Source organism: Bos indicus x Bos taurus, chromosome 18 (assembly GCF_003369695.1).
Source record: "Bos indicus x Bos taurus breed Angus x Brahman F1 hybrid chromosome 18, Bos_hybrid_MaternalHap_v2.0, whole genome shotgun sequence".
Classification (NCBI taxonomy): domain Eukaryota; kingdom Metazoa; phylum Chordata; class Mammalia; order Artiodactyla; family Bovidae; genus Bos; species Bos indicus x Bos taurus.
This window is the reverse complement of record NC_040093.1, coordinates 16,927,761-16,952,886: the sequence shown is the minus strand read 5'-3', so window position 1 is coordinate 16,952,886 and position 25,126 is coordinate 16,927,761. Positions and strand designations below refer to the sequence as shown.

Sequence of the window (25,126 nt, the reverse complement as noted above, 5' to 3'; positions counted from 1 at the left end):
TCCGTGTTTTCTACCAGCTCCCAGTGCTGGGGACCATTAAGCAAGCCTGACACTCCTATCTGAGATAGATAGAGCCAAGAATTTGGCTCCAGACAGGCAACTTGACACCAGGAGGGTATGGAGGAATTCAGAGGCCATCAAGGCTGAGGAGGAGCGGTAGGAGGCCCGGGGGCACCATAGGGGAGTAGTTGAAACTGAGAGAGAAAATCTAATGAAATTTCAGAGCAACCTGTGGAGGAAGCAGAGTCTGAAACTCCCAAGGGCTGTAACACTTTTGACCTAGAGACCGCCCCCCGACCCCAGTGAAAACCCTAAACCAAATCTGGGGAGGGGGTGGAGTTTCGCGGGCTGCGGGCAGGGCGTGGGAAGGCTGGGCGCACCCGCGAGGTGGCGCCGAAGCACGGAGATTCCTGGAGCCGGCTGGGGAGAGCTGGAGCCTTGGGTTCAAACCCCGGCTCTGTCATTTACGGGGAAATTTACGGCTCTGCCTGAACTTGGGAAGCCACTCAGCATCTGTGAGCTTCAGTTTCCTCTCGTGTGAAGTCGAGACAATACACACAAAAGCTAGTTCCCTCTTCTAGTTCTGAGACTTGTAAGGAGCGTTTCCTTTTGTTTTATTTTTTGTACAATTGTTAAAGGTTACACTCCATTTACAGCTATCATAAAATACTGGCTATATTCCCCGTTGTGTATATCCTTGAGCCTATCTTACACCAGCGGTTTGTGCCTCTCCCTCCCCGACCCCTATGTTGCCTTTCCCGCTTCCCCACACTGGTGACCACTAGTTTCTTCTCTGTGTCTCCCTTTTTCTTTGACACCTCAGCTGTGAGATCTTCCTGACTACTGGCCGCCTAAGGAATTCCCTGTTTCTTTTTTTGTGTGTGTTATCCTCACTAGTTTGTTGTATTTTTTAGATTCCACATATAAGTAATACCATACAGCAGTTGTCTTTCTCTTGTCTTATTTTGCTTAGCCTAAGATACCCTCTAGGTTCACCCTTGTGGCTGCAAACGGCAAAACTTCAGGTTTCCTTCTCTGTTGCTTATATTGGTCATCGGTACATTCTCTCTCTCTTTTCTTCTCATTTCTCATTTTACTGAGATATAATTGACACGAAAGTGAAAGTGTTAACTGCTCAGTCCTGTCCGACTGTTTGTCGCCCCATGGGCTGTCGCTCCCCAACCCACATCCATGAGGCTCTTCTGTCCATGGGATTCTTCAGGCAAGAATACTAGAATGGGTAGCCATTCCCTTATCCAGGGGATTTTCCCCACCCAGGGATCGAACCCAGGTCTCCTGCATTGCAGGCAGATTCTTTACCGTCTAAGCCACCAGGGAAGCCCATAATTGACATATAGTATTGTATATGTTTTTCATGGCTGCAGTCACCATCTGCAGTGATTTTGGAGCCCAAAAAAATAAAGTCTGACACTGTTTCCACTGTTTCCCCATCTATTTCCCATGAAGTGATGGGACCAGATGCCATGATCTTCGTTTTCTGAATGTTGAGTTTGAAGCCAACTTTTTCACTCTCCTCTTTCACCTTCATCAAGAGGCTTTTTAGTTCCTCTTCACTTTCTGCCATAAGGGTGGTATCATCTGCATATCTGAGGTTATTGATCTTTCTCCTGGCAATCTTGATTCCAGCTTGTGCTTCTTCCAGCCCAGTGTTTCTCACGATGTACTCTGCATATAAGTTAAATAAGCAGGGTGACAATATACAGCCTTGACGTACTCCTTTTCCTATTTGGAACCAGTCTGTTGTTCCATGTCCAGTTCTAACTTTTGCTTCCTGACCTGCATAAAAAGCAGAGACATTACTTTGCCAACAAAGGTCCGTCTAGTCAAGGCTATGGTTTTTCCTGTGGTCATGTATGGATGTGAGAGTTGGACTGTGAAGACGGCTGAGCGCCAAAGAATTGATGCTTTTGAACTGTGATGTTGGAGAAAACTCTTGAGAGTCCCTTGGACTGCAAGGAGATCCAACCAGTCCATTCTGAAGGAGATCAGCCCTGGGATTTCTTTGGAAGGAATGATGCTAAAGCTGAAACTCCAGTACTTTGGCCACCTCCTGCGAAGAGTTGACTCATTGGAAAAGACTCTGATGCTGGGAGGGATTGGGGGCAGGAGGAGAAGGGGACGACAGAGGATGAGATGGCTGGATGGCATCACTGACTCGATGGACGTGAGTCTGAGTGAACTCCGGGAGTTGGTGATGGACAGGGAGGCCTGGCGTGCTGCGATTCATGGGGTCGAGAAGAGTCGGACACGACTGAGCGACTGAACTGAACTGAACTGATTGTATATGTTTAAGGTCTACAACTTAATGGTATATGTATATATTGTGAAATGATTACCACAGTAAGTTTAGTTAACATCCATACCCTCAAATAATTACATTTTTCCCCTTGTGGTCAGAACTGTTAAGATCTCCGCTCTTAACTTTTTGTTTATTTATCTATTTTGGCTGTGCTGGGTCTTCGTTGCCCCAGCTTTTCTCTAGTTGTGTCAAGCAGGGGCTACTCTCTAGTTACTTCTCTCGCTTCAGAACATAGGCTCTTTCCAGGGCACTCTGGTATCAGTTGTTGCACTTGCAGGCTCTAGATCACAGGCTCAATCACTGTGGCCCACAAGTATAGTTGCTCTGAGGCATGTGGGATCTTCTCGGATGAGGGATTGAACCTGTGTCTTGTGCATTGGCAGGTGGATTCTTTACCACTGAGCCACCAGGGAATCCAGCAACTTTTAAATATACAATACAGTATTGTTAACCATAGTCACCATGCTCTACGTTACATCCCTGCTGCTGCTGCTGCTAAGTCACTTCAGTCGTGTCCAACTCTGTGCGACCCCATAGACGGCAGCCCACCAGGCTCCCCCATCCCTGGGATTCTCCAAGCAAGAACACTGGAGTGGGTTGCCATTTCCTTCTCCAATGCATAAAAGTAAAAAGTGAAACTGAAGTCGCTCAGTCATGTCCGACTCTTAGCGACCCCATGGACTGCAGCCTACCAGGCTCCTCCGTCCAAGGGATTTACCAGGCAGGAGTACTGGAGTGGGGTGCCATTGCCTTCTCCTGTTACATCCCTAGGATTTACCTATTTTATAACTAGAACTGTGTCCCTTGTGACCACCTTCATTCATCCATCAATCTGTTCTTGGTTTCTGTATGAGTTCAGCTTTCTGTTTGTTTTTTAGATTCCACATAAAAGTGAGATCAGGCAGTCCAATGGTTAAAACTCTGCGCTCCCAATACAGGGGAACTAGGATCCCACATGCCTCACAGTGCAGAAAAAAAAAAGGTGAAATCACACAGTGTTTGTCTTTCTCTGTCTGACTTACTTCACTTAGCATAATGCCATCCATGCTATTTCGAATGGAAAGATTTCCTTCCTTTTTTATGGCTGAATTTTTTTCATCAGCTTTGAGATGTAATTGCAATTTTTTTTCAAATTACTAGTGATAACCAACACTTAGCTTTATAGATCCTCTGTATTGTATATTTGGGGTTTTTCTTTAATTTGATCTTACTTCATTAATAATAACACATAACATTTGTTTCTATTGTGCATTTGGTTTTTACTCTTTTTTTTAAAATGTATTGTGCTGTTCTTATCCTAACGTTTGAGATTGATGTTTAGCTTGCTAATTTTCAGCCTTTTTTTCTTTTCCCACATTTGTATTTAACGCTTCTTACTTCCTCTGTGAGATTGTTGCGAAGCTTACATAAGATAATGTGTTGTGTGCCAAGATTATATCAGGCATACAAAAATTCTGTTTGTTGACTATTAATGTTGATGCTGGTTTTGATTATCATTATTAATGAGATAATTATTATTTTCTCCCTTAAAAACAGAGAAAGATTCAGGAGAAGAAAACTGGATCAATTATGTGTTAGTTTTCTATTGATGCCAAAACAAATTATTACAAACTTAGTGGTTTAAAGCCATACAGGGACTTCCCTTGTGGTCTAGTGGCTAAAACTCTGCACTCCCAATGCAGGGGGCCTGGATTCGATTCCTGGTCAGGGAACTAGATCCTACATGCAGCAACTAAAGATCCCACATGCTGCAAGGAAGACCGAAGATCCCACGTGTAAGACCTGGTGCAACCGAAAATAAATAAATAAATACTTAAAAAAAAAAGAAGCCATTTTCAAGAAGTAAACCTAATAGTTAAATAAAATACAGATTTATTATCTGACAGATATGGAGATCAGAAATCTAAAATGGATCTCCCTGTGCTAAAATCAATGGATCTCACTGGGCTAAAATCAAGCCTCCTTCTAGAGGTTCTAGAAAACAATCTGTTTCTTTGCATTTTCTAGTTTCTAGAGGCCACCTACATTCCTTAGCCTGTGCCCCCTTCCTTCTTCAAAACCAGCAACATAGCATCTTCAAACCTCTCCCTGACTTTGAAGGATCTTTGTGATCACATTGAACTCACCAAGATAATGCAGGATAATTTCATTATTTTAATGTCAGCTGATTAGCAGCTTTTGTTCTATCTGCCACTATATCACCCCTGTTCCGTGTAGTATAACATATCCACAGGGACTAGGGACTGGGAAAGGGCATCTTTGGCGGCGGTGTTATGCTGTCTATCACAAATTAGTATTAGATTTTCCTGAAAATAAGTTTTATTCTCTTTTACGTGAAGATAGGTGCTACTCAAGCTGTCCAGGGCTCCACAGTGCGAAGACCCAAGCTTCTTCTATCTTGTTGCTCCATCATCAATATGTGGCTTCCTCTTCATGGTCCAGGATGATTTCTTGAACTCCATCTTTGCATCCTTACTCCAGACAACAGATGAAGAATAAGAGGGAGGGAAGAAGAGAATGTTCCATTCTTTTTTTTTAATATAAATTTATTTATTTTAATTGGAGGCTAATTACTTTACAATATTGTATTGGTTTTGCCATACATCAACATGAATCCGCCACAGGTGTACACGTGTTCCCCATCCTGAACCCACCTCCCACCTGCCTCCCCATACCATCCCTCTGGGTCATCCCAGTGTACCAGCCCCGAGCATCCTGTATCCTGCATCGAACCTGGACTGGCGATTCGTATCACATATGATATTATACATGTTTCAATACCATTCTCCCAAATCATCCCACCCTCTCCCTCTCCCAGAGTCCAAAAGACTGTTCTATAGAATGTTCTATTCTTTAAGAGCTCTTTCTAGAGTGACACATGATACACCTATCTCCACCCTACCATCAGAACTTAGTTATAGGTGAGCATATGATGCCATGAGAAGTTGAGTCGTGGACTTCCCTCGTGGTCCAATGTTGAAGAATCCGCCTGTCATTGCAGGGAACGCTGGTTTGATCACTGGTTTGGTCCAGGAAGGTTCCACGTGCTATGAAGCAATTAAGCCCACACACCACAACTACTGAGCCTGCGTGCCCTAGAACCCAAGCTCTGCAATGAGAGAAGCCACCGCCATGAGAAGCCTGTGCACTGAAACTAGAGACTAACCCCCACTCACTGCAACCAGAGAAAGCCCATGTGTATCTATGAAGACCCAACACAGCTTATTAATTAAAATTTTTAAAAAGATTAGCCATATGCCTGGTGGGAAGTCAAGTTTCCTGTTCCTGAAGAAAGATTAGATATTGATGTATTAGATACTGATTAGATATTGAGGTATTGTCACATTGCTTGGGTAAGAGGCAGGTTGAGGGATGAGAGACAGTCACACAGGACTCAAGTCTCCAGGGGGGAAAAGGGAATGCAGCCTTTACACCACCTGGGTATGGTATGGAATTTTGACTGTGGTGGGCTGATCAGTATCAGTATCAGTTCAGTCACTCAGTCTCGTCCGACTCTTTGTGACCCCATGAACTGCAGCACGCCAGGCTTCCCTGTCCATCACCAACTCCCGGAGTTTCCTCAAACTCATGTCCATTGAGTCGGTGATGCCATCGGACCATCTCATCCTCAGTCATCCCCTTTTCCTCCTGCCTTCAATCTTTCCCAGCATCAGGGTCCCACCTGTGTACAGCAGAGGGAATTCTGACTCTGGCAAGCTGATAATGGCCTCCAAGGATATCCAGGTCCTCATCCTGGAACCTGTGAGTATGACCTTTTTGTGGCAAAAAAAAACTGCACATGTAATTGAATTAAGGATCTTGAGATGAGAAGATTGTCCTGGATTATCTGTATGCCTGCTAAGTCAGAGACTGGAGTGATGTTCTTTGAAGATAGGTAAGGGGCCACAAGCCCAGGAATATAGGTGGCCACTAGAAGTTGAAATAGGCAAGGAATAGAATTTTTCCCAGAATTCTCCCTAAGGAGTCAGCCCTATTGACACCTTGATTTTGGCCCTCTAAGACTCGTTTCAGGGAGTTTCATGGTGGCCCAGTGGTTAAGGTGAATTCCCCTTGCAATGCAGGGGACGTGGATTCAATCCCTGGTCCAAGAACTAAGATACGACATGCTGTGGAGCAACTAAGCCTGCACACCACAATTACTGGGCCCCAGTGCTGCAACTAGAGAGTCCATGCACTGCAACAAAAGGTCCCACATGATGCAACGAAGATCTTCGTGCTGTAGCTAAGACCTGATGCAGCCAAATAAGTCAAACATTTTTAAAAGACTCATTTTTATGCAAATGACCAATAAGCACGTGTGAAGATGGCCACTAATCATTAGGGTAATGCAAATCCATTTGGTTTTTTTTTTTAGATTGATTTTACTTCTGCATATATATCATTACTTGGTTTATTTATTCACTGGTCAATGAACACACTAAGTGAGATGGAAGAGTTTTCTGGGTAGGGGAGGGGCCTGACTTGACTCAGGTATTTACAGATTTCCTCTGGCTTCATGTGGGGATCAGACTAAGGGTCCACAGCAGGACTGGGGAGCACAGGGAAGAGGCTGCTGCCATGGTCCAGCTGAGAGAGGGTGGACAGGAGCAGGGTGGGGCCAGTGAGGGAGTAAGCAAGGGCCCAGTGCAGCATATTCTTACAAGTAGCATCAATTGGACTTACTAACTGGATGTGGGAGATGGGAGAAAGAGAGGAACCAATGATGATTCGAAGGTCTTTGGCTTGGGGATCTGGAAACATGGAGCTTCCATTTTCTAGGATAAGAAAGATTGCAGAAGAAACAGGTTTAGGGTAGGGAAGAGCAGGAGTTACATTTCTGGCATGATAAGTTTGAGAAGCCCATTAGATATCCAAATGAAATTGTTCAGTAGTGAGTTTGATGTATAAGCCTGGAGTTCAGGAGTGAGGTCTGGAAAGCTAAGTTTGGGAGGTGTATCAGTCAGTGTGTGCTGTGTAATAAACAACCAAAAAAATCTCAAAAACACAGTAACCATTGACTTAGCTCAGCTCTCTGCAGATGAGCTGGGGATGGCTCTGCTGACCTCTGGGGTTCGACGATTCCAATCAGGTTCAGTTGGGTGGCTCTGATTCAAGCTGAGGGTCTGGATGGCTCAGGTCTAAGGCCAGGCTAACGGACAGCAGCAAGCCAGGAGAGCTCTTCTCATCATCAGAGCAAAACCCCAGGAAATAACAGGAAACCCATGAGGCTTCTTGAGGACTGGACTGAGAATAGGCACATTGTTGTACATCATTGCATATATATATATCACTGGCTTTAAAAAGTCACATGCTGGGTCCAAAATCAAGGGACAGAGAAGTAAATTCTGCCTTCAGTGAGGCCATGGGAAGGGTGTAAATGCAGGAAAGGGGAAGAATGTGTACCAAGAATTCAATCTGCCACAAGAGCCATGACTACAGAGATGGGATTGGGTTCTAAGCCATGAGAATAAATACATACATCACAGACAGATGAGAGATAAGCACTGTGATGAGCTCTGGATATTCCAGGAGATGGAAAATCAGAAAAGGAACTGAGAAGGAACCACCAGAGAGAGAAGGAAAACCAGGAAAGTGGGAACCAGGGAAGAATGTGTTTCATAGATCAGAGAATGAGCGCCCATGTCAATTACTGCTGAAACATCAGGAAACATTGGTCTGAGTATCAACCATTGGGTTTGGGAATGGAAGGTGGATTCTTAACCACTGGACCACCAGGGAATTCCCTAGACAATTCTTTTGACAAACATTGCTGAAAACGGCATGTGATGGTCAGCTTTATATGTTAACTTGATTGTGCCATGGGGTCCCCAGACATTTGGCCAAATGTTGTTCAAGTTATGTCTGTGAGTGTGTTTCTGGATTAGATTACATTTGAACTGGTAGAGTAAGTCAAGTATATTGCCCTCCCTACGGTGGGTGGACCTCATCTAATTAATGGCAGACCTGAATAGAAGGGAAAGGTTGAGTAAGAGAGAACTCCATTTGCTTGACTGCATTGAGCTGAGATTGTGCTCTTTTCTGGCTTTCAGACTCTAGATGAACACTGGCTCTTCCTGAGTTGCGAGCATCCTGGTTTTGGGACTGAAACTTATGCTATAGGCTCTCCTGGTTCTCAGGGCTTTGGACTTAGCCTGGACTTACCTTTGGACTTAGCCTTGACTTACACATCAGCTCTCCTGGGTCTCCAGGCAGCCAATGGAAGACCCTGGGACTTAGCCTCCATAATGCATAAGCCAACTCCTTATAATAAATATATATGTATATATATATAGGGCTTCTCTGGTGGTTCAGCTGTAAAGAATCTGCCTGCCAATGCAGGGGACATGGGTTTAATTCCTGGGTCAGAAAGATCCCCTGGAGATGGAAATGGCAACCCGCTCCATTATTTTTGCCTGGGAAATCCCATGGAAAGAGGAGCCTGGTGGACTACCATCCATGGGGTCACAAAAGAGTTGGACATGATTAGTGCTGCTGCTGCTACTGCTGCTAAGTCTCTTCAGTCGTGTCTGACTCTGTGCGACCCCATAGATGGCAGCCCACCAGGCTCCCCCGTCCCTGGGATTCTCCAGGCAAGAATACTGAAGTGGGTTGCCATTTCCTTCTCCATGACTTAGTGACTAAACAACTATATATATATAGTCTATATCTGTATCTGTATCCAGTCAGAGTTCTGTTTCTCTGGAGAATCCTGACTAATACAAGGAGGCAGAGAAGTGTGGTAGCTGGAGTGGGTATAGGATTGAGCTGGAATTTATTTTAATTTTTAAGATATTTATTTTAATTATTTGGCTGTGCATGGAGTCTTCAATCTTCATCTCAGCATGGGAGATCTTTAGCTGCAGCGTCTGAGATCTAGTTCCCTGACCAGGGATTGAACTTGAATCCCCTACACTGGGAGCATGGCGTTCCAGCCACTGGACCACCAGGGAAATCCCTATTTTTATTATTTTTTTTTTTTTGACCACATTATGGCAAGTGGAATTTTAGTTTCCCAACCAGGGATCGAACCCATGCCCCCTGAAGTGGAAGCTCAAAGTCTTAACCACTGGACTGCCAGGGAAGTTCCAGTAAGTAAGCACATATATGATATGTTAGAAGGAGATATTTGCTGGGGGGAGAGGTGGAAAGTTGAGCACTGGGACATCAGGACCACTGGTGCTTCCCTGGTGGCTCAGGCAGTAAAGAATCTGCCTGCAATACAGGAGACCCTGATTTGATCCCTGAGTTGGGAAGATCCCCCGGAGGGGGACATGGCAACCCACTCCAGTGTTCTTGCCTGGAGAATCCCCATGGACAGAGGAGCCTGGTGGGCTACAGGCCGTGGGGTCACAAAGAGTCAGACACAACTGAGCGACTAAGCACAGCATGGAAGATTGCAAATTTTAAAAAACATTTACTTATTTGGCTATGTCAGGTCTTAGTTTTGGCCCACAGGATCTTTTGTTGCGGTGCATGAGCTCTCTAGCTGTGACTCGAAAACTCAGCATTGGCATCACACAGGGTCTGAGATATGTCGGATCTTAGTTCCCCAAACAGGGATTGAACCCACATCCCTTGCATTGCAAAACAGATTGTTAATCACTGAACCACCAGGGAAGTCCTGGGATTTGCTATTTTTAATGGGTTGTTGGTGTGGGGTTAAAAGGAAGTCTGCTAGGGGGCTTCTGGGAAAGGTTTTCCTTAGTGATAAGCAGGACACATGGATATTCTTTCCTTTTTCTGCCCAAAGGATTTAATGTCTGCAACTGTGGTAGCCACCTTATGACCTGAGATGATCAAACCTGAGGATGCAGCTGAAATGCAAGGCTGAAAGATGGGAAGAATTTGAATTATTAATAACATTAGTGTGATTTTCTGAATTAGCCAACTCCTGATCTATCTTACAAAGTCCTGATTGTTTAAGCAAGTTGAGTTGAAGTTTTCTGTTATTTAAGGGGGAAAAAAAATCCCTGTAAACATATTTACATTTCATACACAGTAGGATTCTTCCATTTGTTCTCCAACCACAGGTGATGTGACAATATTCCATTTAAAAAATCTGTAAGTGCTGAAGAAGTTAACAGGCATTCACCAAGCTCCCAGCAATGGAAGAAACCACCCTCTTCTAGCTATCAGTGGTGTTCAGAACCATGGAGAGTGGACACTGATCCTGCCTTCTCAGCCCTGTGGGATTAGCTCTTCTTTTGGGAGTTTTCACCAGTCAATCCCTTTCTAAGGACCATTATTCAGAAGATGGCAAGGGAAATTTTAGGGACAGAGTCTTTGTTGCTATTGGCTTATCAGCTGGTCCAGTTTGGATCTGAACTTGAGCTGATTTCTATGCAAAATAATAACGCCAATTTATCCTGTCTTTAAAGTCAGAGTTGGAGATGAGAACTTAAGATGTTTTATATTGCCTTATCATTCAAAATATCTTCTTCCTGGGGACTTCCCTGGCGGTCCAATGGTTAAGAACTCACCTACCAATGCAGCAGATGCGGTTTTGATCTCTGGTCTGGGAACTAAGATCCCACATGCCGTGTGGCAAGTAAGCCTGCACTCTCCAGAAGAAGAGCCCCTGCACCACTAAGACCAGACACTGTCAAAAATAAAGAAATATATCTTCTCACCTTCCAAAGAGAGGAATCCATTTCTGTGGGAAATTATTAATCTCTACCCTATCGACCTCAGGCATGACTGTGTCACTTGTTTGGGTCAATGAAATGGGGATGGAAGTGAAGTGATCTGTATCATTTCTGAGCAGAAGTTCTAAGAGCCAGTGATTAGTCCATCGTGTACTCTTGTCTCTCTACTCTCTCTAAGACCATCAAAGTCCAAGATAGAACTGCACCTTCATCTTGGATCCCAGTGACGAGCTGAGAGTCAACTTACTCAAGATGGTTGTGTTGCATGAGTAAGCAATAAACCTTTGTTGTTATAAGCCTCTGGTTTGAGGGTCATTTGTTACTGAAGCATAACCCAGCTTAAGCAGACTGATACAAAAGTAGTCAATGAGAATATAGTTGGTGAATCCATGGGGATTTGTGAGAAGACCCCAGAGAGAGTGTAGGGAAGAGAAATGAGGATCTAGGACAGGCCCCTGAGACACTCCAGTATTCGAGAGATAGGAAGAAGAAAGAGAACCAGAAAATGTGACTGAGAAGAAGCAGGCAGACATGGAAGGAAGAAGAGAGGGTGGTATCCCAAAGGTCAAAGTAGAAGAGAGTTACAAGAAGGAGTTACTGAGGAATGGGTTAGATGCTGCTGAGAAGTCTTCTAGGGTGAGAACTGGAGAAGCAATGCAGGATTTAGCTGTAAGGAGATTGTTGTTGGGGAGTGCATATCTGGGAACAGAAGCCAACTGTAGGGGTTACAGAGACTTGGAGTCTAGAAGGAAGTGGAGCCAGTAAAGGGAAATGGAGAAATAGCTGCAGAAAAAAGGACAGATTAAGAAAGGGATTTAATAAAAGAGGAGACTACCGATGGGCAGGTACTTGTAGAAAGGAAGTTATAGAAAATGGAGGCTAAGAGAAGAATAATTTATGGAGGAAGGACATAAGAGGGACCAGGGTCAGGCACTGGTCCAAGTTAGGAAGAAAGGCAGCTCACTGATCTTGATGGGGAAGCAAGAGGAGGATGGGGACAGGTAGAGTGTGGTATAGATGATGTGGAATTTCTACCTGGTAGCTTCTGTGAGGAAGAGAGCAAAGTAATCTGTTTGGAGAGAGAGAAAAGACATGACGAAGTCACTGATAAGAGGAAGCAGAGAAGACTTGAAAGAGTTGGAGTGAAACTTTCAAGAAACAGAGGTTTGAAGGAAGAGTGATGTCATAGAGACTGGGGTAGGCAGGAGAGCCTGTTTACCTGGATTGTAGCTCCAGGTTATTCATCTTCCTGCCCCGCTTCCATGGATACTGATTATGAAGACTCTTTGTATCAATGACAGTCTTGGGTATGGTGGGGGCATAACAATCCCATGCAGCCAGAATTCATCAGCTCTGTGGGAAACCTGCCTTTCATTTCCGTGTGTATCATTAAGGATGCTTTTGGCTGCAAGTAACAGTAAGTTTTGGGCTTACCTGGTGGCTCAACAATAAAGAATTCTCCTGCAGTGCAGGAGACACAGGAGATGTGGGTTCAATCCCAGAGCTGGGAAGATCCCCTGGAGGAGGGCATGGCAACCTACTCCAGTATTCTTGACTGTAGAATCCTATGGATGGAGGAGCCTGGTGGGCTATAGTCCATAGGGTCGCAGAGTCAGACATGACTGAAGTGACAGCACAGCACAGCACAACAGTAAGTTTTGACTCGACTGGCTTAAAAAATAATTTGAACTTGTTATCTTGCATAAAGTAAAGTAATGCATATAGACACAAAAATCCTTAACAAAATGTTGGCACACAGAATTCAGCAGTACATCAAAAGAATTATACCCTACCACCTAAGGGATTCATTCCAAGCATACGAGATTGGTTCAACATTTGAAAACCAATCAATACAATTCACCAAGACAGGCTAAAGAAAAAAAAAAATCACATGATCATATCAATGAAGAAGAAACATTTACCAAACACAAGCATTCACTTATGATTTTTGAAAACTCTTAGAAAAAATAGGAATGAAAAGGAACTTCCTCAACTTGAAAGAAAGCATCTTGGGACTTCCCTGGTGGCCCAGTGGCTAAGACTCCATGCTCCCAATACTGGGGACCAGGGTTTGATCCCTGGTCAAGAAACTAGATCCCACATGCAGCAATTAAGACCTGGCACAGCCAAATCAATATATACATTTAAAAAAAGAAAGAAAGAAAAGAGCATCTACAAAAAAAAAAACCCACAGCTGACATTTACACTTAATGGTGAAACTGAATGCTTTCCCCCTAAGATCAGGAGGAAGGCAAACATGTCCTCTCTCACCCTTCTTACTCAACATAGTAGTACTGCACTCCTATCCATTCCAATCAGGCAAGAAGGGAAATAAAAGACACATAGATCAGAAACAAAAATGATTTGTAGCCAACACAGTTGTCTACATAGAACGATGCTCACAGTGGAACTAAGTAGTTTTTGGTGATAACTTCCTCTGTGATATTTCTCCCAGCAAATCTCCAATCTGACAAGCCATCCCAGGTTCAGAACCACAGGCAGTTGGGGTGAATGGACCATAAACACAATTTTAACACATATGCTTAGACCTACTCACAGATACAGACTGTAGGTCCATGATAAAGACATTGTCCCACTGATCTGACCCAGACCCAGCCACCTCTAGACATCTTATTTCTTAATGTAATGACAGCTTGTGGTGCAATAAAATCTTCCCTTGTTGTGGTTGGAAAAATCCTTAGTGATTCTTTCACTCCTTGCTCATTCATTCTTTTATATTCTCTTTTTTAAAATTACCTACTTCTTTATTTTTGGCTGTGCTGGGCCTTTACTGCTGCATGCAGGATTTCTCTAGTTGCAGAAAACAGGGGCTACTCTTGTTTCAGCGCATGGGCCTTTCCTTGCAGTGGTCTCTCTGTTGCTAAACACAGGCCCTGCCTGCGTGTACTTCAGTAGCTGCACCTCAAGGGCCTACAGCACGTGAGCTGTAGAGTGCTACCTCAGTAGCTGTGTCCCACAGGCTTCACTGCTCCGTGGCACGTGGAACTCTCCCCCACCAGGAAATGAACCACATTCCCTGCACTAGCAGGCAGGTTCTTTTCCACTGAGCCACCGGGCAAGTCCACATTCTTTCCTATTCTCTTCATTTCTCTCTTCCCATTCCCCCTGCCACATATGCAGTCACATATTCAGACACATATAAGCAAGGTCAATGTCATGAACAAATAGTTTATTTTCACACATTGTATAAAAAGTACAAGAATAAATATAATTTAGGGGCTTCGTAAAAAAATAGGAATCTAGAACCAATAATCCAGTGGAGGTAGTTGGTGCATAAACAATATCTAAAAAGGTGGGACAGGTTGCAGGCAGGTCTCCGGGGTCAGACACACTGGTCTCCGCTGGCAACACATTTCAGGTCCCGGGTGAGGAGGCGGAGGAGGTTGAACATCACAGAGGCTTCGAGGCAGTCCTGGGACTCCTGAGGGAAGAGGGGGATGGTTCAGTATCTCCCACGTCTGGGATCCCAGCTGCCCCGGACAACAGTTTGCCATCTCTGCTCACTCACCTTCCGGGCCTCCTGGAGGCGGTGCAGCCAGTGGTGGAGGCGGCCCCGGGGCCTGGAGCTTGCTGTGGGCTGAGCTGGGACCTGTGGGCAGAGGAGAGAGGGGTGAGGCTGTGAGGCAGAGCCGGGGACCGAGGGGGACGTCCAGGCAGTCAGAGCCCAGACCCAGCCTGGGGCCCCAACACTCACACAGGCCTGGAGCTTGGAGTGGATGTTCTGCAACGTGCGAAGGGGCTGCTCCAGGCTGTGGCCCAGGGATGAGTTAGCCATGGCCTCCAGGACTGTCAGTGTCAGGGCCAGCTCTGCCTCCAGAGCCACAGGGCGCTCCCACACCTGAGGAAGAGACAGAAGACACGTGAGAGCTGCAAGTGAGAGGGACCAGGTGAGGGGGCAGGTGAGGGGGGCAGGTGAGGGGGGCAAGTGAAGGGACAGGTGAGGGGGGCAGGTGAGGGGGACAGGGGGAGGGACAGAGGGAGGGGAAGCAGGGTCAGGTGAGAGACACAGTCCACGTGGTTGGCTGAGCGGAAGCTGTGGGAGAGGACTGGGGAGGGCAGGGAGAGAAGGACACGTGAGAAGGAGGAGGTGAGGGGGCACCTGCGGAGCCAGAGCAGGTGAGGGCAGGTGGGGCTGACTCTCCCAACTCACCTGCAGGTGCTTCAGGTCCCGGGTCCTGGGGAAAAGGTGGGTGCTGCAGTCCCAGTCCTTTGGCAAGAACGAGTCTTCCTAGAGAGCAAGGGCAAGGTCGGATCACAGCCGGAGGGACGGAGGGGGGACCCCAGGGAGACCGGAGGATGGCCAGCAACAGAGGAGGGGAGGTTATCTTCCCAAAGATGGTAGAGGCTCATCCAGTACAGGACAGGAGATCGCCCACTGTGGGGAGGGGGGAGGTCAGCCCCGTGGAGGGGGGGCAGACCTGCCTGCAGCCCAGGTAGTCTAGGAACCCACAGGAGGGGGCTGGGGGCTCACCCACTGCAGGAGGGGTGGGGAGACTCACAAAGGCATCCCTGGCCGTCTTGAAGGCCTGCAGCTCTTGAGGGGACAGAGACTTGAACTGGGCCATGTGGCAGCCCCTGGCAGGTGGGAGGGCCCTGGGGGCAGAGGGCACAGGAACTGCTCCTGTCCTGCTCAGCGCCACGGTCGTCAGCATCAGCACCAGCACCAGCGTGCAGCCCGGGGCCATGTCTGGTTAAGGAAGCATAGAAAGGTGAGGGGAGGGAGGGCGTCAGGGAGTGAGGGTGCAGGCTCTGGGGAGGCGAGGGTCCCAGACACTGGTGCGGGGGCTCACCCAGCTTCATTCCTGCTCTCTGGTCTCTGTCAGAATGGGGGATCAAGTGTCCACTCTGAGGCTGTTGCCTGGGATCTCAGTCTTGTCTGGCGTCTCTGACTTCAGCCTCCTCTTCTGGATCTCGGCTCGTTGCTCCGTTCGTGTCTCTGAACTTGCAGCTCTGTCTGGTCTGAGGTGTAACTGCTGCCTGAGCTCCATGGTGCAGCTTTTAGCCTGTGCAGCTGGGCAATCCCAGCTGATGTAGGAAAAGTGAAAACGCAGGTAAAGGCTGACAGTGGCCACCAGGGGAGGCCCGGGCTGGGAAAGCCCAGAGCAGGGCGGAGCCAGTGAGCCAGGTGAGCAACTGAGCGAAAGATAAAATGACATCAATTCATGCTTACCTCGAATGAGTAATGAAGTAATGAGTGAGTAATGAAGACAAAATCAGGATGGGGAGAGCTTCAGCCCCACAAGGGGTGCGGGGGGTTCTTCTGCAGGGACCAGGCTGATTTAAGACTGGGTGAGGAGGGGACAGAGGGATTTTCTCTTTTGCAGCTGCCCCAGTGCAGGAAGAGGAAGGAAAAGGCACCTGTAGGTGTTACCTTGAACAACCTGGACCTTCCAAGAGGGCGGCTGCTCAGAGGATGGAGAAGATCCAGGGGTGCTGTTGAGGGTGAGGAGAGGGGTCAGAAAGGCAGAAACACTCTGTAACTAAGAGAGACCAGCCCCTCCCCACCTGGTACTGATCGTGACAGAATGGGGGAGGGGCGGAGCCTGCACTAACCTGTACTCTGATTGTCAGGCACAGGAATAGGAGGATCTGCTATGAAATCAGGGTGTGACCAAGACTTCTGGGAAGTCAACTGGGTTTGAGAAAAATGACTTCATTCATTCACTAAGTAATTACTCACCCCCTCCCTCACTTTGGGTCAGACCCTTTTAAGGTGCAAGGAAGAGATCACTAAAAAAAATAAAAGGCATAAAACAATCCTTCGTGAAGTGTTTTTTTTTTTTTTTTTAACAAAAAAAAAGGTACCAGACAGTATGGGAGGGGGGGATTAGGCATGTGGAATGTATTATGGTAGATAACATCAGATAATGAAAATGAAAGAAATGAACCAGGGTTGAGAGCAGAGTGGAAAAGAAAGTTTGCATTAAATGCGGTAATGAAATGACACTTGAGGGCAGCCCTAAAGGAAGTGAGGGAGGCAGCTCCGTGGAGATCTGAGAGGGAGCCTTCTAAGAAAAGGGAACAGTCAGTGCACAAGGAAAAGAGAGAGAACCTCCTCCTTTTGTGAGCCTGTCTATGTCTCTGCTGCAGTGTGGTCTTGAATACTCATGATAGCACCAAGTCATCCATGCTTTAATCTACATTTCAAATACAGAAGACAGGCGGTGGGGGTGGGGGACCCAGAGAACTTAAGAAAGTTGTTCATGGTCACACAGCAAATAATCAGTGAAGGCAGGATGTGAACTGAATTTTGTCTGAAACCAGAAAATAGCCACTGCGCTCAGCAGCCCCAGTATGGTTAGCGCTCCTGGACTTGGATGGAGTTGGATTTTTCCAGTAGAAGGTGTGGAGTCCTTTTGACTATTCCTCCCACCCCCTCTTTCCTTCATTCGTAATTCCAGGGAGAGGGTGGACCAAAGTCTTCAGCTGGGAATATCTTTGAACACTAATGCATAACAATGTTTCCAAAGCAACAGCAGGGATGTGCCCAAGGCACCTACCAGTGTTCTGGTCAGTTCTGTCAATTGCAGGGACGTTATATCAGGGGACGGAGAAGGCAATGGCACCCACTCCAGTACTCTTGCCTGGAAAACCCCATGGACGGAGGAGCCTGGTAGGCTGCAGTCCATGGGGTCGCTAAGAGTCAGACACAACTGAGTGACTTAACTTTCACTTTTCACTTTCATGCATTGGAGAGGGAAATGGAAACCCAGTCCAGTGTTCTTGCCTGGAGAATCCCAGGGATGGGGAGCCTGGTGGGCTGCCGTCTATGGGGTTGCACAGAGTCAGACACGACTGAAGTGACTTAGCAGTAGCAGTATATCAGGGGAGGAGACATTGCTAAAAGGAATCCTGAAAATTGACAAAATACCTCAAAATTCTTAAACATCATAGTGCTTCTCTTACAAAAGAAGTTCAAGGCAGTGGTTAAGAGCTTGGGAAGAAAGTGAAAGTGTTACTGTAGTCACTTCGGACTCTTTTTGAACTCTTGAACTGTAGCCCGCTAGGCTCCTCTGTCCATGGGATTCTCCAGGCAACAATACTGGAGTGGGTTGCCATTTCCTCCTCCAGGGGATCTTCCTGATTTAGGGATTGAATCTGGGTTTCTTCCGTTGCAGGCAGATTCTTTACTCTCTGAGATACCAGGTAGGAGCTGGGAGCTGGAGTTAAAGATTCCGGGGTTCAAGCCAGGCTCTGACCATCACTAGTTGTGTGACCTTGGGAAACAGGCCTGTAGCTGTCCATAAAGATTGTTCATCCACAGATTCAGACTTTTTTTTTTGCCCCACAGTGGGACAAATAGGATCTTAATTCTCCAACCAGGGATCCATCTCAAGCCCCATGCACTGGAAGCCCAGCATCTTAACCACTGGAACACCAAGGAAGTCCGTTGACAAGTTTTTAAAGTCCAATTGTTTTGTATTTATATGTGTGATGATTTAATGGAGATCAATTATTACTGCCAGTCCATGACTTCAGCTGGAAGTTTCAGAAACATTATTTCAATGTATATTACTCACTGCAAGAGAAGTGCAATAATGCCATGGCATGGATGAGAAAACTGAAGCTCAAAGAGAATTTGTCCAGAGACACGATTATGAAGTGGCAGGGACAGAATCGAAACTCAAGTCACCTGATTTCCCTGTCTCAGCATTCTGTGCTCAACAGCCCTCCTCACAAGGATTACAGGAGAAACAACCAATAAAAATGCAAAAAATATTTAATCATTGGCAATAAATTAACAACAGAAGACAGGATAGCAAATACACAGAAACTTCATCAATACAAAACACACAAGTTAGGGAATTAAAAAAAAAACCAAACTGCTTCTCAGAAGGACTTTTGGCCCTCCACTACCCAGTCCCTCAGGGAATGAGGCCTCTCCAGTGGGGAGCTACAAGAGTCACAGATTCATGGACTCTCAAGGTGACCACTGAGGGTTCAAAGCTGGGATCGGAACCTGTCATGGGACAGGGTTCCTGTAACTACAGAAGTAGAAACTGGTCCAAGAGTCACAGATTTATGGACTCTCAAGGTGACCACGGAAGGTTCAAAGCTGGGATTGGAACCTGTCATGGGACAGGGTTCCTGTAACTACAGAAGTAGAAACTGGTCCATGGTCTGTGGTGGTGGTCAGCGACCAAGGCAGACACGGACTCCAGTCTTTTCCTGGGAGGTTCTTAGGGCAACGCATCCCACGGCAATACCGCTGGTTCCCGGGGACTCTTCCTGGTCTTTGAGGAAAGAGCGCCTCAGGCACCAGCGCATACGGGTCGAGGCTGAGAGACCCCCTGGTTCAGTGAGACCACGGAGGAGGGCGGCGCCCGCAGCCCGGCGCTCTGAGCGCTCCGGGTCCAGACGGAGCGGCGGCGGCATCACAGACAAGGCCCCGCGTGCGCCACCAGCCGCAGGTCCCACGCGAGCAGGCGCAGGAGGTGGAAGATGACGGTGGCTTCGTGGCATCGAGGCGACTCCTGCAGCCCGGGAAGGAGGCAGGGCGGGGCTGAGTCAGGACTCTTCTTCCCGTGAGACCCCCCACTCCAGACCCTCAGGGCTGCAAGCCCGACCCCCGCCCCGTCTCCACCTCCCGCGGTCCTCCCTGCGGTCCAGCCGCGCTCGCGCCGGCTCCACTCACAGCTCGGCGAGTCTTGGGACGCCTCCCGGGCCGCCGCGGGGACCTCCTCCAGGAGCCTGGCCGGGCCAGCTCGAGCTGGAGCGGGGAAGGAGGTCAGCGAAGGCGGTGGAGACCCGAGCCTCCCGTCCCCTCCCCGGTGACTCGGACCCTCATCCTTCCGGCCGCAGAGCAAAGCCGGGAGGATGCCTTTCGTGTCCGTGCCCATTTCCGGGCTCAGTGGGACAGCTTCGCGGTGCGGGTCGTGGCCCTGAGACCAGGGGCGCAGAGCGAGCCGGGAGCGGCGCGGGGCCAGGCCGCCGAGCACTCACGCAGGCCGCCACGTCCCGCCCCGCGGCCGCCAGCAGCTCCAGGGTCTGCCCGACGCCGGGGAAGAGCTCGGGGCTCGGCAGGCTGCTCAGCACGGCCTGGGCGTCGGCGAGGTCGCGGGCCATCCGGCGGAGCATCGCACAGGACTGAGGGAACCGGGCTGGAGTTAGACGGGACGGCGCCCGAGTCGCCCCCCACCGCACACACAATCCCGCCGGCCTCGGGCCTCACCGACGGCCGGGGAGGGTTCCTCTTCGGGCGGATCGAGCAGTTTTGGGGCCCCCAGCTCAGCGTCTCTTCTTCCTGCGGGAAACGCGCTGGGGTGACGCAGGGCCTCCTGGCGAGGGCCCCCGGAGCACTGGGACGTCGAGGATTCCTGGACGTGGATCAGGACTGGTCGGGACGGTGGTGTTTTTCGTGTCCCAAACCAGGCTGCGCTCTGATGCGTGAGCTGAAATGCACCCGCACACTGTGTGCGGAGCCTGCGCCTTGATGTCGAGCCGAGTCCGCCTGGAGGGGGCCCCCCATCTGTGATGCGCCTCAAGTTCTTGTATGACCGACCACCAGAGCCTCAGGGAAGGGGTCGGGGTTGACAGTTCTCCATTCTGAGATCTGCCATGCACCTACTAGACTCTAGTTCGCCAGGGCCCCTTGGGACAAAGACTGGCATATCTGAGCCCGGGGGTGCCAGGGGCGGAGGGGTGGGGGCCTCTGAGCATCACTCACATAGTGGTCCCTCAGCGCCTTGACAGCCAGCAGCGCCCGGGGGTCCAAGGAGCGATAGTGTGAGAGGAGGCAGCGCTGAGGCTCAGTCACGTTGGGGTTGGCAGCTACACCCACAGTCACCAAGACCCACAATCCCACGACCGCTGCGGCTGTGCCACTCTGCCCCATCTCTGCTCCTGCTGGAGGCGACAGATATCAGGGAGCCTAAAGAGAAGGCCCTGAGTCCAAGCCCCTGCCTCTGGTTAGACTGGCACAAGGACTGTCACTCACAGCGTGGATGCTGATCACACCCAGGGGAAGAGGCAGGAGGTGTCCTGACACCCCTCCTACCCTCAGCCTCTCTTCCCTCACTCCTCACCTGCACTGTGGCTTGGGTGCCTGGCACTGCAGCAGGGCCTGTCTTCCACTGGCCTCTGGGTGGTGTCCAGAGTGGTGCCCACTTGGGTCGGCGGTGCCTGCACCCTCCATGGTGGCTTTTAAGTGTTTCAACTGGGACCAGCGAGCAACCGGGCTTCCCCGGTGCAGGGTAAGCTTTCCCAACGTCAGTGCTGGCCATTGATCGGCCCAGAGGGTTGTAGGCAGGGATGTGAGGACTTTAACCCACAGTGAGGCAATGCCAGCAATGATGCCACCCCAGCTGACTGCCAACACTTCCAGGCCCTTTCTGTATCCTTTCACTTTCATCACCCTGGGTGTCGTTATCTCCTTTCTATAATGCCGATTAGCTCTTACACAGTTACTAGGCCCTGTTCCAAGGTATTGATATGTACTCATCTCATTTAACGGAGAAGGCAATGGCACCCCACTCCAGTACTCTTGCCTGGAAAATCCCATGGATGGAGGAGCCTGGTGGGCCGCAGTTCATCGGGTCTCGGAGAGTCAGACACGACTGAACAACTTGACTTTCACTTTTCACTTTCATGCATTGGAGAAGGCAATGGCAACCCACTCCAGTGTTCTTGCCTGGAGAATCCCAGGGACGGGGGAGCCTGGTGGGCTGCCGTCTGTGGGGTCGCACGGAGTCGGACACGACTGAATCGACTTAGCAGCAGCAGCAGCATCTCATTTAATATTCCAAAAATGACACTGCAAGAATAGTTCTATTATACCTCCAATTTGCAGATGGGAAAACCGTGGCACAGTAAGACGAAGGAGCTTCTCCAAGATACGCAGCTTATAATCGGCAGAGGCAGAATTTGAGCCTGTACTCAAACCAGCTTCAAAGCTTGATCTCTAAGCCATAACTACCCCCCACGCCGTATCTGATTTAGTGCCGCCTCTCTTTCCTCTTCTGTCCTCATTTCATTCTATTTCTCTTTCTTTCCTCTCTATTCGCCTCCCCTTTTGTCTCCACCTCTTTGGTCCTGTTTTTGTCTCTGTCAGTAACTTCGTTTGTTTCTTATTCCTTTTTCTCACTGAGAAATGGAGTATTTCCTGCCATATCAATAGACAAGGATGTCACAGCCATCAGTGATTCCAGCCCTCCAAAGGTGAATTTCTGAGCCCAGGAAGGAGAACAACATCCGGCAGCCGTCAAGCTGTAACCACTCCCTATGCTGAATGCTGGGGGACTCAGGATACTGGGCCCAGATAGCGGAGATGCATATGAAAGGAATGATTTCAGTGAGTCCAGACTCTTCCATCTTTGCATACAAGGAAAAGAGCTAAATTCCTTAACTGTGGTATCTGATTTTCTTTAATTCACGACAATACTTCTGACGTTCAGACTACCTACCCCTTGATGCAAATTTCAATGTAACCTGACTCCCTCCCCCTCCCACCTCCTCTGAGTAGTTCTCCCAGGACCTCTTGAGATGCTGCCTCCTGGACTTAAGTCCTGAAAATTTCCACCAAATAAAATGTAACTCAACTTTTAGGCTGTGGCTATTTTTTTAGTCAACATTGCAAACATTCAAGCGTCTCTGTCTCTGTGTGTCTCAGTCAGTCTCTGTTTTGGTTTAAAAATAAAATCTACTGGACTTCCCTGGTGGCTCAGTGGTAAAGAATCGCCTGCCAATGCAGGGGACATGGGTTCCATCCCTCGTCTGGAAAGATTCCATGTGCTGAGGGACAACAGAGCCCATGCACCGCAACTACTGAGCCAGTGCTCTAGGGCCCTTGCTCCGCAACAAAAGAAACTATTGCAATGAGAAGTCTGCACATCGTAACTAGAGAGTAGCCCTCACTCGCTGCAACTGAAGAAGGCCTGCAACAAAAACCCAACAGAGCCAAAATAAAAATAAATAAAAGGGACTTCCCTGGTAGTCCAGTGGCTAATACTCTGGGCTCCCAATACAGGGGGCCTGGGTTCAATCCCTGGTCAGGGAACTAGGTCTCACATGCCACAGCTAAGACCCTGGTGCAGTCAAATAAATAAATAAAAATATTAAATAAATAAATAATAAAACCTACTACTTTTCCCGATAAAATTAGTAATGCAGGGCCATTGGATAACGCCTGAAAAATAGAGACATGCGTAAGGGAGAAAAAGAAAATCTGTCAATTCACCACCCACCTCACCCTGTCTCGCCTCACCCCAGCTCTGGAACAGTTTTTCCAATGTGTAGAAATGTACATAGACTGATTTGTGTGTATGTTTTCTTATTGAAGTAACACATTCGTTATAAAGATTCAGCCAATTAAAAAAACATACAACTTGGAGAGTTAAACAAGTCTTTAATCCCACTTCCTGGAGGTAATCTTTTTAGCAGTTAGTTGCTAATCCTCCTTTTTTCTTTTTCCCTCTATGAACAATTTCTGCCAAGTTGGAGCTTGTCTGTATACAGTTTGGTAGCCTGATTTTTGTGTCTTACCATTATCTCTCCTTTGCATTCCCCCACATCTTTAATCATACTGTATCAGTGAGGTCCCCTGCAGGAAAGATGCCCTAATCAATTTAGGATAATTTGAAGTGGTTTAATACCAGGAGTGTTTACCAAGGGATTGGATGGTAAAGGGAGCAGAGGAGGAGTAGTTCAAGGTCTTGGGCCCAGCCGGTGTATATCTGTCATCCCTAAACCTGAAGAAAGCGGATAGGGGAGGGAGGGGTTCCCTGACCTGGGACGAAGAGAGTCATACACACAGGTGGAGGGAAAGAGAAGTAAATACACTGCCTGTATTCTACTTTCCCTCTCTCGGGGCCTATTACTAGGCTCCCCATTGGCTGCACTCAACAGAAGCCAAAGGCCAGCTTCTGGGGCCCAGAGGAGGCTAGAGAAGTGGGAAGAATGAACTTGGAGGGGCAGATGGAAGACAATTTGCATGTACCACTAGTAAGGCTTCCAATCTAATGGGATTATTGAATACCAATCCCAAACTCCTATTGGTAGGCATTGATATTCTTTCCAGTCTTTTGTTAAAATCATGCTTTTTAAGACTAGGGGAGAGAAAGGGAGTAACTTTTTCATTCTTTTAATGGTGTCTGTCATCTGAAATTTTAAATTTTTCTAATTCATCAATTTTTTTTTCTTCCATGTTTTGTGCTTTCAGCGTATACAAAAAATCATCACCACAGTTCCCTAGATTTTCTCCTATACTACATTATAGGAGTTTTATAGTTCTGCACTTTACATTTAGGTCTATGATATATTTTAAGTTAATTTTTGTGAAAATGTGCAAAGTCTGCATCTAGGTTGATTTATTTATATTTATTTTTGGCCACACCCTACGGCATGCAGGATTTAGTTCCCAGACCAGGGACTGAAACTTCGCCCCCTGTAGTGGGAGCTGGGAGTCTAAACCACTGGGCCACCAGGGAATTCCCTATCCAGTTGTTTCAATACCATTTTTGGGAAGACTATCCTTTCTTTACTGAATTGCCTTTGGTCCTTTCTCAAAAATCAATTGACTGCATTTGTGTGGGTCTATTCCTGGGTACTCTCTTCTGTTACATTGATTTATTTATCTTTTCACTAATAGCAGAGTCTTGATTATTGTAGTTTTATAGTAAGTCTTAACGTGAGAGTGTCAGTCCTTCAACATTGTTCTTCTCCTTTAATACTGTGAAAGCTACTCAGGGTCTTTTGAATTTCTGTTTAACTTTCACTTTGTCAATATCCACAAATTAACTTGCTGGAACTTTGGATTGCATTGACTCTATAGATTAAGTTAGGAAGAACTGACATCTTGACAATATCGACTCTTCTTATCCATATTCATAGAAGAGTTCTATTTTTAGATGTTCTTTTACTTCTCTCATCAGAGTTTTACAGTGTTTCTCACACAGATTTTGTTTATATTTTGTTAGATTTGTATTAATACTTAAGTATTTCATTTTTGGGGATGCTGAATGTAAATGGTATTTTTAATTTCAAATTCAAATTGTTCATTGAAAGCAATAGGCTTTTGTGTATTAACCTTTTATCCTGCCACCTTGCTGTAATCACTTATTGATTCAGAAATGTGTTTTTTTTTTTCCAGAAACATGTTTTTAAAGACATAAAATTAAATACACAGGACTATTAAGAAAACTGA

At 47.3% G+C, this 25,126-nt stretch overlaps 2 protein-coding genes across 2 annotated transcripts; both read right to left on the bottom strand.

Annotated features, from left to right (window-relative positions):
• Positions 1 to 14,308: 14,308 nt before the first annotated feature.
• LOC113875312 (interferon lambda-3-like) lies at positions 14,309 to 19,362 on the bottom strand. The gene is made up of 6 exons (XM_027513646.1): positions 19,194 to 19,362; positions 15,486 to 15,673; positions 15,137 to 15,214; positions 14,681 to 14,824; positions 14,495 to 14,575; positions 14,309 to 14,407 (listed from the first exon to the last, which is right to left on the bottom strand). Exons 1-6 carry the CDS (start codon positions 19,360 to 19,362, stop codon positions 14,309 to 14,311), a joined length of 759 nt encoding a protein of 252 aa, XP_027369447.1.
• LOC113875311 (interferon lambda-4-like) lies at positions 19,362 to 20,821 on the bottom strand. Its single transcript, XM_027513645.1, has 5 exons — positions 20,654 to 20,821; positions 20,159 to 20,230; positions 19,930 to 20,073; positions 19,622 to 19,696; positions 19,362 to 19,460 (listed from the first exon to the last, which is right to left on the bottom strand). The coding sequence occupies exons 1-5, from the start codon at positions 20,819 to 20,821 to the stop codon at positions 19,362 to 19,364; spliced, it is 558 nt and encodes a 185-aa protein (XP_027369446.1).
• Positions 20,822 to 25,126: the final 4,305 nt, after the last annotated feature.